The sequence below is a fragment of the Eretmochelys imbricata genome, chromosome 3 (genome assembly GCF_965152235.1).
Source record: "Eretmochelys imbricata isolate rEreImb1 chromosome 3, rEreImb1.hap1, whole genome shotgun sequence".
NCBI classification, from domain to species: domain Eukaryota; kingdom Metazoa; phylum Chordata; order Testudines; family Cheloniidae; genus Eretmochelys; species Eretmochelys imbricata.
Genome location: NC_135574.1, coordinates 73,888,257 through 73,905,503, shown reverse-complemented (window position 1 = coordinate 73,905,503; position 17,247 = coordinate 73,888,257). Strand labels below are relative to the sequence as shown.

The 17,247-nt window shown below is 39.9% G+C and overlaps 1 protein-coding gene across 1 annotated transcript in view; it reads left to right on the top strand.

Moving 5' to 3' along the window:
* The window catches only part of MMS22L (MMS22 like, DNA repair protein), a 141,277-nt gene extending 127,724 nt beyond the window's left edge, over nucleotides 1-13,553 (top strand). The window contains exons 21-25 of the mRNA XM_077812836.1: nucleotides 745-956; nucleotides 4,841-5,007; nucleotides 6,437-6,533; nucleotides 7,550-7,717; nucleotides 11,610-13,553. Of these exons, the coding sequence (XP_077668962.1) occupies nucleotides 745-956; nucleotides 4,841-5,007; nucleotides 6,437-6,533; nucleotides 7,550-7,717; nucleotides 11,610-11,691 (726 nt within the window). The 3' untranslated portion in view covers nucleotides 11,692-13,553. The remainder of the gene's footprint in view (nucleotides 1-744; nucleotides 957-4,840; nucleotides 5,008-6,436; nucleotides 6,534-7,549; nucleotides 7,718-11,609) is intronic.
* Nucleotides 13,554-17,247: the final 3,694 nt, after the last annotated feature.

The window sequence follows — 17,247 nt, the reverse complement described above, 5'->3', positions numbered from 1 at the left end:
GGTGTCATTTACACTTGGTTGCTGTAGAAGCATTATGGGAAGATGTGACAGCGCAGTCCTTGTTATAATCCTATCCTGAAGGATTGTCTCACAAGGAAACTCAAAATTGTAGGAAAACAGAACTTTGGCTATCCTGCAGCAAATATAAACTCACCAGTACAGCAGTGACCAGAGGCCTCTCTCAGGATTGGTATTCTATTGATGTTTCCTTCTCTCCACTGTTGGTTTTCACTTCTAAGGACTTGTCCAGATTAGGGGTACCTGAACCAGTGTAATTAAATCATTGTAGGTACACCAAAAGATAGCCTGTACCAGTGCAAAGCGGAAAGGTGTGATGTATTCAGGATAAGTTGCACCGAAGCAAGTGTTGCCTTAAACTGGTGCAACAACCCCCCTACCCAAAAATCCAGTATAGCTGGGTGTCTAACTCAAACAAACTTGTTTCATGTCATGCCCCAGCACTCTCCTATCAGATCTTTATTCTAATAAGTACTTTTTCTATTATGTCATTAATAGGAACAATATTTAACTTGGATTGGCGCCTTTCGTACTCCAGTATCACAATGTGCTTTACAAAACAATGAGATTCCGTAGTTATGAAGGGAACGTGTGAGCCACAGTTACCATTCTGCATGCAGGAATAGCTCACACACAGCTTTAGGCCTCAGAAGCTGTTACAGTTAGAAGGGGGATGTTGGATGCTTGTTTATATTTATACTTGTTCAATTTTTTTACTTTCCACAGGGCTTGTCCTTTATATGCTGTCAGTCCCAAACTCAAGGTGCCTATTTGAACCAACTGCTAGGAAGCGTTATTCAGCAGTATTTTGGGCGCTTTCTCCCTCCTTCACCATCTTCTCCAGGAATTGGACAGCATCCCATGCTGCTGGCATTGTGCAATTCTATTACCATCCCACAGACCTTATATCTGCGAAAGACCACTGCACATGTCATAAAGTAAGGCCTGGAGAAGGAGAAAACCAGTTTGTAGACACCTAGACTTAACTTCTTCCCAAATAATCAATGGGGGGGACAAGGGTACTATTAATTATTATTATTGTTTATATTGGAGTAGTGCACACAGCCTTCAGTCTGGATCTGGGCCCCATGTGCTGCGTGTTGTACAAACACATAAGAGACAGTCCCTGCTGCAAAGAGCTTTTAATCTAAATTAAGTCAAGATGCAATAGTTGGCTGTAGCAAACATCAGAGGGTGGTTGATGGTGGGGGGAATGAGGATAACTGTAATGAGAACACAGATTATACAGATCAGCTAAGAGCATACTTTTCAGGTGGCATGTCTTTTTTTTTTAAGATGAATAAACAGGAGATGAATGAATGTCTACGGGATTTACATTTTTAGTGACTTCTGTGTGAAAAGAGTTCTCGTGTCAAATACTTTATTATATTGGTTTATTTCAGTTTTCTTTTAAATGAGGTTGAAGTGGGGAAAAAGATAAAGCAGTGCAAATATTTTTATTTTTGGTCTATTACTTCCTGAATGTGCAGGCTGGAAAACAGCAGGGAGAACAGAGACTCTGAAATGACCCTCGGTTCAGGACTCCGTTGAATAGTTCATCAGAGATCCTGGTCCTTGTGGACTGGGAGCAGACACGATAAAGAACAGAAGAGAAGACAAATGTGCTGCACTGGGGCCATTATTCATTTTAAATTTACCCTTAGCCTCTGGACACATGTGCAGCAGCTTGAATTTAACAATTAAAACACCACAAAACTATTTTAAAGTACTCTTCCCCAAACACCAAATAAACTTACTGCCTACGTCCCTCAATCAAATCCTTGAGAAACTAGATACTGTACTGTAACCTCTAATAATGTGACAGATAATATCAGAGGTAGTCTGGCTCATTGATGGGGCACTGGACTGGGAGGCAGAAGATCAGGGTCTATTTAGAGCACTGCTGTTGACTCTGACTGTGGGCAAATCACTTTACCACTCAGTGCCTCAGTTACTTAATAGGTAATGTTGGCATAATATTTCCACCCACCTCTGTAAAGTGCTTTGAGATCTACCCATGGAAAGCACTTTATAAGTGTTTAGTGAAGGTGGTGGTGGTATCATCTATTATTATACATGGGTCTACTAGCATTGCCTGTTATTAAGGTTGCTTGACACTTCCCATTATAAGACCCTGTTTTCAGTTGCTTGTAAATTTGCCAAATTTTAACTGTTTGGTCTGAAATTTTACATGTTGGGTTTTTGCTGCAGACTGAATATATCTAGAAAATTTCAGACAAACCCGAGAATGAGGCTAGGGAAAAATACATTGGCTTGCCCATTTTAAAAAATTCTGGTGACCTTTTCTTTGAGATGCTCTAATGCCTCTATACTTTGGAGCAGGGACTTGAACTTTGGCACTAGGGTGGCTTTTTTGTCAGGAACAATCCCCCCAAATTTGGCTATATTATAAGCCATTGGAAAATCACAGTTCACACATGCTCAGTAGAAACTTGCTAGAGCTTCACAGCTAAATTCCCCAAAGATTCCATCCATCCTGGGGCTGAGAGAATGACTTTTCTTGTGATTGCTGCTCGGGGCTACTTATGGACACTGGAACTTGGAACAGAGATCCTGTCTCTCTTGTGTTCTCAGTACCTTCCCACTGGCTCAGACAGCATGGAGGAAAAAGCTGGTTGATTCTAAAGCAGAGAGGACAAGAGCCAGACTGGGGGGCATAGGGAATAGATTGAAACAAGGAACCTTGGTGGTAGAGAGGCAAAGAAGGATGGTAGGAGAGGGGAAACTGGAATAATGCGGTTGGGGTATGAAAGACTGGAGCTTGCTGGACAAAGAAACTGGGAGGCAGGTAGGGGAGATGGGGACTGGGAGCCAGTGGGTTGAGGGATTGAGATCAGATGAAGACCCAGGGAACGTCTGGGACTGGTTGGGCAAGGAGCCAGGGAGAATGGAGACTGGGAGTAGAGTGGGGTGGGAAACAGTTTTCCAGGCCTATTAACATTTTTGAGATTTCAAAATTTTTCCTGTTCCAAAACGGGGAGATCTCAATTTTTTATTTTTGGTGAAAAAACAGAGAAAGACCCCCACCATCCACCCCAGAATGCCCAATAGCCTGGTGGTTAGGGCACTTACCTGGGATGTGGGAGAACCAAGTGTAAGTCCATGTTCTGAATCAGGCAGAGCAGTTACATGAAGCTGGGTCTCCTGCATTCCTGAGTTCTCTAACCATTGGGCTATTGGTTATTCTGTGGTGGAACGTCTGTTTCTGGTTTTGACCAGAAATTCCATCCTCCACCTGAGAAACATTCCCAATAAACGTTTTGTCAAAATTGATAGGTTCCCGCTAAAAGTTCCGGTTTCAAGGAATCAGCATTTCGTGATGTAATCCATTTCATTGAAAAATTCCTGACCAGCTCTCACTTGAGATAAGGCAGGGAAGAGCTGGGGCAAGGTAGACTAAGGGCTTGTCTACATATAAACCATTTCAGCAGACACTGCCTCTACTGACAAGAGGGGTTCTCCCATCAGCGCAGTTACTCCACCTCCCCAAGATGCGGCAGCTAGGTCAAGGGAAGAATTCTAGTGCTGTCTATACTGGCGGTTATGTTGATATAGCTGCGTCTCTCAGGTGTAGATTTTTCGTACCCCTGAGAGACGTGGCTATATCAATCTAAGTTTCTAATGTAGACCAGGCCTTATTCTTCATGGGCAATATTTCTTTTTTTTTTTTTTAAGCTAGTGCTAGATATCTGGAAAGTTATTTTGCATGCTCCATAAGGGATTGTACTACCTGATGAGTAAATACAATGTTATGTTATTGTACTACATATATTTTCTCTTGAGCTCATAAAATCCAAGGGTTGTCTTTATATTTCAATAAACTCATTCCTAATTTCTGACTAACTATGGCTCAGATTCTTGCATCCTCTTGGTGAAAAACAACAACTGAAGTCATCAAGTTGGAATACTTAAAATCTGCTTGATGTCAAAATTCATTTCTGCCCAATGGTGTCAGTTACCGTTCGTCTTTGTGACCAGTTTTATATTTGAGCCTGCTGTATTTATTCTGGCTGAGCAGAGGTGGAGGTTGTCTGTCCCTTTACAATATAACGTTGGCAAAGATGAAGTAGTATCCAGTTAGTGTTAATTATAGTTATATATTAGTGTTAATATAACTTCAAACCATATGGACTGTGAATAGTTAAAGTTCTTAGGGTTTTAGTCAACCGGAAAGCATGTAAGAAATAAAATAATTGACTAAGAGTTCTTAAAATATTTTGGAGGCCTATTTTCAAGGTCATGCTATTTCGGATACTTTGTCCTTGGAAATCTGGTGGATGTTTCCTGGAAACAAAGGAAAAAGTCAACTTACACAATGGGAGTTCTGTATGTTTGTTTAAGGAGAGCAGATAATTGGAGTGGAGATCTCAAATAGGGATCTGAGAAGGAGAAGTTTGCCCACAGAGCATAAATGCAAAAGGTCAAATATGGAGTACTCTCCCGTTGACTCCTGTACTCCACCGCCACAAGAGGTGTAGGCAGAGTTGACGGGGGAGCAGCAGCAGTCGACTCACCGTAGTGAAGACACTGTGGTGAGTAGATCTAAGTACGTCGACTTCAGCTACGTGAATAACATAGCTGAAGTTGTGTAACTTAGATCGATCCCCCCTGCAGTGCAGACCAGGGCTACGACTAAGACAAAGAGAAGCCATTACTTGATCCTACATAATGAGAGAAATCTACTTAATGGCCCTCTTGGAGAAATACGGCAATACTCTATTTAAAGGATGTAATATTTTATTTGTTGTACCATTGCTTAATGAAAAAAATAAGTTATGGACTGAGCTTTATTTTGTTCCAGGGAAAATTACCTCCAGTTCAAAGGTAACTCCCCTCCTCCTCGCCTGGCCTCAGTTCTGGCTTTCATCCTTCAAGTATTTCAAAGAACCAAGAGCACTGAAGTATGTGACATTGTGTTGCTTCTCCCTGCTGTTTTGAAATGCATGGTATTAGTTAATGAAACACAAGGTGAGGTGCTTGTTAACTTTAAATATATACTTGTACATGTGTGATATTTTATACGTACTGAGCACTTTTCATCCAAGTAGATAGGTTTATTACACTGCAGAAAGTGGTTGAGGCACAGTGGCAGGATGATATGGGGAAATGTGCATTCCTATTGCCTGTTCTTTACCTGATCTGAGACTTCTCCCTCCAACATATCTGAGGCAAAGGCTGAAGTAGTGCACTGATTTGCAAAGACATCACAATATTGAGAATAATTATGAACATTAACTTGGTACAGTTCTGAGTTTGATTGTGATTGCACAACCCACCAATAAAAATAAAGAACTCAAGTCATCCTCCCACTGTGTGGGTAGTCGACATAGGGGTGCGATTTCCACTTCCCTCTGCCAGTGGAAGCTTTCACCTCTGCCTTTTCCTGGGGTTCTGTCTACTCATCTTTTAACTGTGACCCACAGAAGTTTCAAGGGCAGAATATGTTCGAGATGCACTTGAATCAGTGTATCCTCCAACAGCCACATATGTCCCAGCCAGTACCATCCACTTTGCAGCTGCGTTAGCCCCCTTCTTGAAGCATGAGCTGGCTAAGACTTTTACTGCCATGACCCTCTGTAGGCTGACTTTCTGCCAAGACCAGGAACCCAACATAACCCAGGGTTGAATACAGCTCCAAATTTATAAAAGAAGGAAATTATCATTGCAAATGAGTATTATTCCAAATAAATTGGGGTGGAAGGAAGGATAAATATATTCCATACTTTAAAAAAAGAGAGAAAGAAAACAGTAGTACTGTTGGTGATAGTTCCTGTTCTTAATTTTGAGCAGGCTAGAATGGCCTGACTGCTTCCTTCTCATTCAGAGTGGGAATGATCTAAAGAATACAAACAAAACCCAAACTGAAATATATACCTCCATTTCCATGGAGCGTGTACGTATTTAGGGGATAATGCTTAAAATCTAAATTTTCCCCTTTTTAAAAAGACGGTGCTTAAAATCTATGTATTTCAATCCTAACAGTGGGGTGGTAAGAGTTCTATTGCAGGGGGTCTCAACCACGGGCCACGAGCTGGTTTCAGGGGATCTGCCAGACGTGGCTGGTGTTAAGACTCACTAGGGCCAGGGCAGAAAGCTGAAGCCCCACCAGGCAGGACTGAGCTCCAGCACCTAGGGCTGAAGCCTGAGCAACTTAGTTTCACGGTGCCCCTTGTGGCGTGGGCCCCCGGGCAACTGCCCTGCTTCCACCCCCTTAATGTTTTTATACAGAGAAGAAACGTTGTGATGGTACAGGTGGGCCATGGAGTTTTTATCGAATGTTGGAGGGGCCTCAGAAAGGAAAAGGTGGAGAAACCCCTTTTCTACTGAATAAGTCTATGATTCATTCTGTTCTTTGTAGCCAACCTAACCTGTGAATCTTGTGATTTTTCTTATACAGTTAAAAAACTATCTAGTGAGATTCTGCAGTACATGGTAGAAGACTGCCAAGCAGGGTCGGGAGGAGAACCTGCCACCCAACTGACTTCTGTGTTTAGGTAACCAGAAAATATGCCAACTGGCAGTGCAGCTATTGCAAAGCATTTGACAGCAAACATGTTTTTTTACATAACTAATTATCCCTAACCTAATGCACTGTTACTTGTTTATGATACTTAAATTATTGCATTCTTGGCAGTGATTTAAAATACTGGTTGGCTAAAAAGTGAAAGAAAAAAATAAAAATTTTCCTGTGGATTCCATATTGTTTTGAAAGACAAACAACAGAGGGATGTATTGCAACCATAATGGGAGAAACTCCTTGTGCAAATGGTGAAGCATGATGTCAGAAGCCAAATTGCCGAAATTGAAAGGCACATCTGACTGTTTTTTTGCTTTTACATTTTTTATTACTGAAATTCCCAATTTGTGACATGAAGATTTTTCACTGTGAAAATTGAGCTTTTTACAAAACTTGACAGGATTGTATTGCCTATGAATCCCACTCCCCATGTACATACAGTGAACAAACTGCATGAGCCCAGTGCCCAAAGAAATTTTGCAAACATAGACCCTGATCCTGTATTGTGTAGTGTGCAGGCCAACAGCTGTGTGGACAGCCCCATTGAAATCAGTAGGACTCTTTGCCGGAACACCAGTCTGCCCACATGCTAAAAAATTCAACCTTTTCAGGGGGCATTTTATGTCCAATTTTGCATACCCTCACCTCACCACTTTGTCTATTATATATAATTAAGCTCTCATCCTGCAAGCTCCTCCGTGCAAGGAGACCCCTGCTTCAGGGCAGAGTGCCCTGGTCGAAGAGGTCAGCTCACATGGAGCAGCTGGCAGGATCTCATGGCTTCAAGTTTCACTGGTAAAAATTTGTGCATGTACATGTTGATCCTGTAGCATTAGTCTTTGAAAATGCAGCCCCTAAAGTCTTTTGTATAAAATGAAAACTTCCATGCATTCAAGATGGTTCTGCTGATCAGACTCTTTTGGTGGTTGTTCCTTTGCACATTCTCTATATCTAGTTTTGACCTTGCATTAAGTGCCCCTGTTTCTCCTTCAGGCAGTTTATCCAGGACTATACCACAGTATATGATCATCAGATTTACAGCATCCTGGAAGTAGTGGCAGTCTTGGATCAGCACCTCGTTATCAGTCTGATTCCAACAATCACACAGTCCCTGAAGGATTCAGAGCACAAACAAGGGCTAGGCAGAAACATTGCACAAAGGTACACTTTGTATTATTATTGCTTTTTGTCAGTGAACAACAGAGGTGTATTCTTTTGACGGATGGCAACTTTTAGACTGCAGCATAGATTTCATGTAACTGATGTGTAAGTATATTCAGCCAGAAATTTAACTTTTTTTAGAACTTTAGCACATACAGATGACTTAGAATTGTGAAATGCTTTCTCAGATGTTTTGACACCAGGCTTGCAAAAACACAGTAATTTAATGCAGAGCCTGCTGGCTTCCATATAAATAAATAATGGTTATTTATATTACATTAGCACTTAGGAGCACACTCATGGACCAGGGCCTCTCTATGCTACATGCGATACAAACACAAAATAGGAAGTCAGTCCCTGCTCCAAAGAGCTTACAATCTATTTAGTTCCTTAGTTTGATTGTGCTATAAGTCCCTATTTTTAAGGCTTAATACTGCAATTTTAGTGTAAATATCTGATTCAGGCTTGGCATAAGAAATATCCATGGATTAATTTTAAGGTTTTTTATACAGAGTTTAAAATAAAAAAATAAAATCAAAGCTGGTGATTTCAGATCCTTCAAAAAATCCTCTCTGAGTCATTTTAATTTTACATAATATAAACTGAAAATACTAAAATTAAAACAAAAAGATGATACCAAAATATACTTTATAATGAACCAGAAATTCACCGGTAATGTATGATTTCCCAGTGGAGCATGAGAGAAAGGGTCAGGAAATCAGGCTTGTAGAGCGGATACAGTCATGCAGGATACATATATTAAGGAAGATGCTCACTTAGAGGATTCTAAATGGGGAGGAACGATTCCATCTTATCATGCATAAAAGTATAATTTGTCTCACTTTTATAAGTCAAGAAAATAGAATGCATTCTGTGGTCCTAAGCACTAGTAAGAGATTGGTATTCAGGTTTTTTGTTTTTCCCACTAAAGTAAGAATAACATAATGGGGTAGCAGTACTTTTCTGTAATAAGGTAATGTGTTCCTTTTCATTCCCTTGATACTGAAGGGAGAGGGATGGAGGAAAAATACAAAATGTACTTAATGTCAGTTTTTTTAATTGAGTAATATGCACATTAAACGTGTAATGTTTGGTCCAACATGAGTACAGTGTTTAACCATGTAGAATATTAACTCTCTTAGGTTGCAATTATTCTCACATTTATTGCTTTTGGATCTAGCTAAGGATCAAATATGTAAATAGATGTTTCCTGTTCAGCTGGGTACTTAGGCATATGACTGTGTAATAATCCACACCCCTGAGTGGTGTAAGTTATACTGACCTAAGCGCAGTTGTGGACAACGCTATGTCGGTGGGAGAAGCCTGGGAGAGCTTCTCCCGCCAACATAGTTACCACCTCTCTTGGAGGCAGGAGTTACTAAGCCGACAGGAGAGCATCTCCACCACAAGCGTTACAGTGACACAGCTGCAAGTGCTGTAGTGTAGATGGAGTTTTAGGCTCTAGAAGTGCTTAAAGTTATGTTGTTGCTTAAGTTCCTTGCTGAGGGGGACTAGGGCTACTGAAAGGGTGAATCTAGGCTCCTTTGCAAGTTCTGCCATTGACTTCAGTGGGGTCTGGATTTTACCCACAATGTGTGAAGTTAAATAAGTGTGTAACTCTGCAGGACTGGGGCTATAAATATTATATTCCTTTTGTATTTTACATAGTCATACAAACGCCAACCCATAATATATGTAAAGTGAATAAGCATATTTTTCAATCATTGACCATGGTACAAGTTTCATTTTCAGCAGAGAGTACAAATGAAAGGAGTTAAATGTAAAATAAAACATGGCATGCTTTTTATTAAGTTTCTCTCCTTTTATAGCCCGCCACAAAAAAATAGTCGCTTCTATTTTAAATAAGTACATGCTGTGTTAGACTGCTATTCCGCTAGTCATAGGAGGGTTTTCAAATTCCCTGAATGTTTCCTTTTGATCATGTAGTCTGTAGACACTTTTATATAACATTTTTTTATACTGTCAATAAAGCAAAGCTCATCCATTTGCTAACAGAGCGTAAAAAGACAGTTTGTTTGAACTTCCCCAAGAATATACTAGGGGATTACCAAACAGTCAAGTTTTCTTTAGTAATAACCTCATAATACATACTCTAAGATCTGGTGTTAATGTTTTCCACGATGTTTTCTCTATAAATGTGTAAAAACTTTATTAATAAAACTTGTATTTATAAACTGCTTCCCTGTCCACCCCTTTAAGGTGATCCATGAATAAGGCTCTGATTTTGTCATGGATATTTTTAGTAAAAGTCGGGGACAGGTCACGGTCAAGAAACAAAAAATCACGGAAGCTGTGACGTGTCCCTGATTTTTACTAAGAACATTCCTGACAAACTGGGGAGGGAGGAGGGTCCAGCACCCTGCCCCTGCCCCTCCACTGCCTGCAGCAGCTGGGAGCTGCAGGGTTTCCCTGCCCTTGGCCAGGGCGGGGGGCGGAAACTGGCTGCTCATGGTGGCTGAGCAGCTGCAGGGAGGGCCCTGCCACCGCTGGCAGCTGGGGAGCTCAGGGTCCCCGCTGGCACCGGCGGCCACCCCCTGGAAGCTGGGCTGCTGCAGGAGTCCCCTACTGCTGGCTTCAGCAGATGTTATGAGCGTGCTTAGTTCATGTGAGCAGGCTCAGTACCCTCTAAGTAGCACATTCAGTCAGATAGCAGTTTTTTACCCTACAGGGTGGGTGGTCAGCTGAGGGGGCCCCCAATGTCACAGAGGTCACTGGAAGTCACGGATAATAATCGTAGCCTTATCCATGAACAATGAAAATACAGTCATCCTAGTAAAAAGCTTTCTTTCTCAAATCTAGATCCTCTAAGCATAAATATCTATGTACATAATTACGTATTATTCTATGTACGCTTACATTTGTTGAAGTTCAGATCCCATGTAAATCAGAAACAAAGCCAAGAAATTCCACTGGTAATGACACTATGAAATGTTAGGTTGCATATATTTGCTGTGATTTTCATGTTAAACCATATTTGTAGAATTGAAATGATTGAGAAGGATATTTTGTGAAGAAAAATATAGAAATATTTCATATCTGTTCTTTACATAAAGGTCTTAGTGGATAATAAACTAATGATATGGTGATATCTTTAACCTTCTTTCTAAGCCCATTCTAGCAGCCTGTCATAGTGTGCCATTTTGGAACCACCACTCCATGAACTACATATCCAATATACTAGACTAAAATTAAATATGTGGTAACATAGTGAGCTCTCTACATGATTCTCGTTTTGAGCCTCAGCTAGACAAGTAAATACACAATTTAAAATAAAGATGTGTCTAGCTTAGGAGGAAAGTTTACTTAGATCTTGAAGATATTCCATTTACTATGTGCCAAACAAACTAAAGGAAGTATTTCTTCACACAATGCACAGTCAACCTGTGGAACTCTTTGCCAGAGGATGTTGTGAAGGCGAAGACTATAACAGGGTTCAAAAAAGAACTAGATAACTGAATGAAGGATAGGTCCATCAATGGCTATTAGCCAGGATGGGCAGGGATGGTGTCCCTAGCCTGTGTTTGCTAGGAATGGGCAACAGGGGATGATTAATCACTTGATTATCTGTTGTGTTCATTCCCTCTGAAGCACCTGGCATTGGCCACTGTCGGAAGACAGGATACTGGGCTACATGGACCATTGGTCTGACCCAGTATGGCCGCTCTTATGTGCCATTCGATCCTTGTTTGGTCCTCAGCCAAACTTTGCTAAAAATTCATAGTAAGCGAAGCAATTGCAGAAGTGAGGAAGGAAAAAGTTCTGGTCTTACCTTACTTTACGTGAAAAGCTTGCATGAAAACTGTGCATTTTTTTACTCTTAAGTCCTATGAAATTGTTTAACTGACATATTATATGCTTTTGTTTTTAACAGAGAAGCCTACAAAAGACTGTTATCTCACCTTACAGCAGCTGGTCAAAATGAGATACTAAAACTGGAAAATGAGACAAGTTAACAATGTATTGGTGATTAATTCTTTCCCCCTGAAATATGTGCACACTGTTACTGCCTGTACTGTTATTGTAATGCACTATCAAAGTTGTTTATCTTTACAAATAGAATCTATTTAATGCTTTTTAAAAGTTAAGCTGTTTTTCCAATAGCATTGGTAGCATTTGACTATTGTCAGAAATATGAAGAGTAATTCAAATCTTTTGTCTTTCAGTTGATGACTGAAAGATACTGCAAATTCATTAAATATTAGAAATATCCATCTAAAATTCACAAGACAATGTGTGGGATTTTCAGTAGAGCTGAAGTGATTTAGCACAAGTCCCACTGACGTTCAGTGTGTTTTGAACAAAATTTTAATTTCTAAATTTCTAATGGGAAAGTGTTTTGTAGCTCAGAAATAAGTGTGCTGTGTAGAACTCTGGGGGTCAGGCAGCAGGCTTTTATACGGAGCACACAAAGGCACTTCCTGTAAGTATACTGAGCTTAGTGAATGCAATCTCCTCACTGAAAGCTGGGTCAGGGTTAAGCTATCTTACGTTAATAGAAAGGCGTGTGTATGTGTTGAACAGAATAGAGACAGGCATCCTAACCTTGCTCTTGTATTGAAACCTTTCGGGTCTCTCAGATTCCTCATCTCTGTTGCTTCTTCCCTCCATGCAGGACAAGTCTCAGGTTCCTGAATATCAAGAAGATCTCCCATTCTGACTGAAGTGTTAATTTCCTAGTCTTCCTCTTATCCTGGATTTAAAATGAACTAAATTACAAATCTAGTAAAATCTACAAAATTTGGTGTGAATTTCATTAGTTAGTTTAACTGAGACGAAGGATAAAGGGAGAGAGTGAGAAGGCTGATGCACTTAAAGATTTTGAAATCAGTTCTTCTAGTTAGTTCAGACTGTGTTTAACGTTGGATTAGCCTGGCTAGATGGATTTCTCAAACCTCTCACTGTGTCCTTGATAATCTCTTGATCCTTTCTCTAGTCCATCATAAAGGTTCCTAAACTTTAATTCTATTCAGAGAAAAGTTATTTAAGATTCTGTAGAATTCACATCTTTCACTTGACTCATTAACATGGGTTCCTAAGATTTAGTCCTGTGGCATGGAAGTAGTATGTGTGTGCACCTTCTGGCAACACCATTGAATTGGTTATCTACTTTTAAAGTTACTTGGCCTTAACTTTACATAGTTAATGGGGGAGGAGGAGAGACTATTTTTGTGTCTAACAACTACAGCTTCAGAAATGTCCCTAAAATCTTGTTCGGAGCAGCATCTGTTTTGTTACAGTGCTCCTATCAAGTAGAAACAGATAATCTTTTCCTTAAATCAGCTATTGTTGCGTCAGATAAAGTAGTAACTAAAAGCCTCTTTAGGCTACTTAATAGTGCAGAACATGGAGGTTCTTTTCATTATGAAAGTGACTTATTGAACTTGTGTTGTAAGCTTCTGCACCTGGAAGGAGTCTTATTCATCTCAAGAGGGTTGTGCTTCTAAAAAGCTTTTTTTTTTTTCTTTAAGAAAACTCTCCAAATGAGATTAATAGAGATGCCTTTGAAATCTGAGTTTTATCACACAGTAGGTAGCAGAACAGATGTCTGACTGTAGTATTACTTCCTGAAAGTAAGCCCTTTGACTTTTAAAGAATAGGTATTGTAACAAATTATTTAATGATGTGTTCAGTGAGGTTTTTAAAAGTAGAGTTGATACTGTCTGTAAAGTTTCTAAAAAAGCAACAATGCTTTATGAAAATGTGACATAGCTCTTGGTGCATGAGACACTAATTTAAACAGTTTGGAAATTATTGTTCTTCTCTGTCAAAAAGTTAATGCAAACAGAAATAAAGCATTTTGCATGATATCACTCAACTACTGCCAAGCAGGCAATCTGGTGTAGTTTAATTATTTGGTGTGGATGGGGGCAGCTGTGACTGACAGTCTTGATAATAAAGAGAGCAAGGCTTTTGCAGAGTATTATGGGGTAGGGTGGCTTGTCTAGTATACCTCAAAACATTCCATCCAAATATTTCACTAGCAAAAAGGCTGCTGAATTACTTTAATTTTCCTTCAATGTATTTTAAGTCTGAAACCAGCCATCTATTGTGTATGTCTGTTATAAGCTGTAGCCGTAAAGACCCTTTAAGGTACTGAATATTGCATGTGTGTATACAAAGTATATTTAACCCTTTTACACTTCCTTTTAAACATCAGTTTTCATTTTAAATAATTTTAAATAAACCATTCATTTATAAGCTACTGCAGCCACACTGTGCACCTGCGGAAGGGCCAAAACCTGCAGATCAGTTGTATGTGGGGCCATTTGCAGAGGAGACCCCAGACCAGGTGGAGATTGTTCCCTGGAGAAGATCTCAAGAGAGTCTCTGCAGCTAGCTGCAGAGCAAGAGTGATTTTGGGGTGGCCTGGCCTGGATCTGCCCAATTGATCTGTGCATTTGTGGATCAGCTGAGCCAAAACCCCATGCAAGGGGAGCAACGGGCCACATTTGTGTCTCCTCCGCATTTATGGTAGCAGGAGTTTTACCCAGCTCTTCAGGCATCCTGCCTGCAAGGGATTGTAGATTCTGTTCAGCCCTGCAATATTTTAAAATTGAGTACTAAGTCCTTTTATGCCAGCTTTGCTCCATCCTTGCGATTTGGCCCTTTACAGGTTTCCCCTGTGGGATCCTCATTAGTATCGTAATGGAGCAGTGCCACTTCAAAAAACAACAGCAGAAATGGTCTCCATGTTTTGTAGTACATTGTTAAAGTAATAGTGCTCTTAGGCTTAGGCGTTTTATAGCATTTGTGACTTATTTCCATAATCAAGAGGAAAACCCAGCGAATAAGACTGTAGCTAGGATTGCTAATGGAATTCAACAAGACTTATATGCATATGCTTTGTCCAGCTCACTTTATGAATATATGAGCTGTTGACTTTCTAAGACATTTATGACATTATTCACCATCATCCCTACAGTGATGATTGTAATCACATGATAGCAGTATTCAATGGTATTTTGACCAAATATTAAATTTCTGTTAAAAAGTTTTCAAAACTACTACACTGGCTCATTAAATGTCATTTCTCTCTCCCCACCCTCATAAAAAAAGGCAGCAGGAGGGCTGCTGTCAGTGTAACAAAAGCCTCATTTATACATCTTTCTTTTACTCTGATATCTGCTTCAGTACTGTTACTGTGTGTGTATGAGGAAGGCTTTCCACACTGAGACACACAGCACTGGTAACTGGATAAAAATAAAATACCTTTGTTATATATTTCCTCTATTACAGAATTCAGGATACTGATCTCCTCTGATCCAACATACTTTGGTATAGAACAACTCTCCAACACGCCTGCCAAACTGCAGATTCCTTTTTTTTCCTTTTCTTTTTCTTTTTGAACCCTAACATGATTCTCTTAAAAAAAAGAAAAAAAAAAAAAAAAAGGAAAGGAAAGGAAAAAGGCATTGTTAAAAATTCACACTAACTTGCATTATTACCATGGAAATGTACATCTAGTTTGTAAGAATTTAACATTTTTGTATTGTTATTGGAAAGTAAGAACAAGATGTATTAAATTATGCCTCGCTTCCATTTTCACTAACAAAAAATGAAGCGAGGGGGCATTTCCTAAGATGAAATAGCTCATAAGATAGCAAATTTTACCTTTTTATGATGGACTAAGGCAGTGCACACATGCAAAGAATAAAGATCTGTACAGTCTTTTGTGTAATTATACAGAACATGAGCTTCCAGTAACATATACACTACTTACATGGTCATTTATGAAAACTTCCATAACTGTCCATTTAAATAGAATTGTGATATTTCCCTCAAGAAATTGATAATAGGCATTACTGCAGTCGTCTTTTTCCCTCTTCTGTAGCTTCTGAAAATTAGATATGTTGGGAGGTTTTTTAGGCACTACATTTCATCCTAATTTATCTGAATTATTTTTAGCTGCTTCTGTATTTAAAATGTGATGTAATCAGCCCTTCTGTTAGAAATGGTTACAAAAATACACTGACGATAAAAACCCAGTGCGGTGTCAACATGTCATAGCAGAGTTAGATTGTTTGTTTTAGAATACACAGAAGTATTCTAAAACAAAAATATGGTTAGGAAGTAAGTTTTGTCTCAAAACACTTCTTTGAGCTACTTACAAAACAAAATCTTTTGAAGGTGGTGGTCTGCCACTACACAGATGAAAAGCAACTGTTAACTAAAAGACCCTCATTCTGTATCTTGTTCTATGTGGTCTTGTTACAGGTACAGGACTTTGCCCACCTCAAAGGGGTTACAGGATTGGGGCCAAAATTCACTGCATTTTCTAGACCAACTTATTAAGCCCTACAGTGTAGTTCCTGGAAGAGTTTGCCTCTTACATTTGAACAGGACATTACTGTATAAGTAAGTTATCCTAGTACCAACCGAATACCCCATATTTATCAGTTGTAAATTGATTTCCCTCTTGTGTCTGTTTTGGTAAAAAGGTTAATATAAAATTATCATTTTAGTCCACGTGATGAAATCTGCGAGCAACATCAAAACCTGGCACAGCTAGTCTGGCAAATTAAACTTCCATACTCTAGGCTTATATTTCACAGTTGATATTATTTATACAGATATGTCTTAAAGGTACATATTTATTTTATCAGAAAATGGTCAGAAATTGGTTGAAGGGCAAACATTCAATACATTAAAAAATATACAAGCAACTTAAATTCACTAAGGAATTATAGGAGAGAAAAATGGAGATGATGCAACTTCCATTTCGTATAGGCAGTGTGATGTTGCTAAATTATGCCTTAGCCCAGGTCTACACTATGAATTTAGGTCGAATTTAGCAGCGTTAGATCAATTTAACCCTGCACCCGTCCACATGACGAAGCCATTTTTGTTGACTTAATGGGCTCTGAAAATCAATTTCTGTACTCCCTGAGGAGGGGATTAACGCTGAAATTGACATCGCCGGGTCGAATTTGGGGTAATGTGGATGCTATTCAACGGTATTGGCCTCCGGAAGCTATCCCAGAGTGCTCCATTGTGACCGCTCTGGACAGCGCTCTCAACTTGGATGCACTGGCCAGGTAGACAGGAAAAGCCCCATGAACTTTTGAATTTCATTTCCTGTTTGGCCAGCGCAGCAAGCTGATCGGCAGAGGTGACCATGGAGTCCCAGAATCGCAAAAGAGCTCCAGCATGGACCAGATGGGAGGTACTGTATCTGATCGATATATGGGGAGACGAATCTGTGCTATCAGAACTCTGTTCCAAAAGACGAAATGCCAAAATATTTGAAAAAAATCTCCAAGGGCATGAAGAACAGAGCCTATAACAGGGACCCACAGCAGTGCCACATGAAACTTAAGGAGCTCAGGGAAGCCTACCAAAAAACCAAAGAGGCAAACGCCTGCTAGGGGTCAGACCCCCAGACATGCCGCTTCTATGATGAGCTGTATGCAATTCTAGGGGGTGCCCCTACAACTACCACACCCCTGTATGTTGACTCCTGCAAGGGAGTCTCACACAACAGGGATGAGGATTTTGGGGAGGAGGAGGTT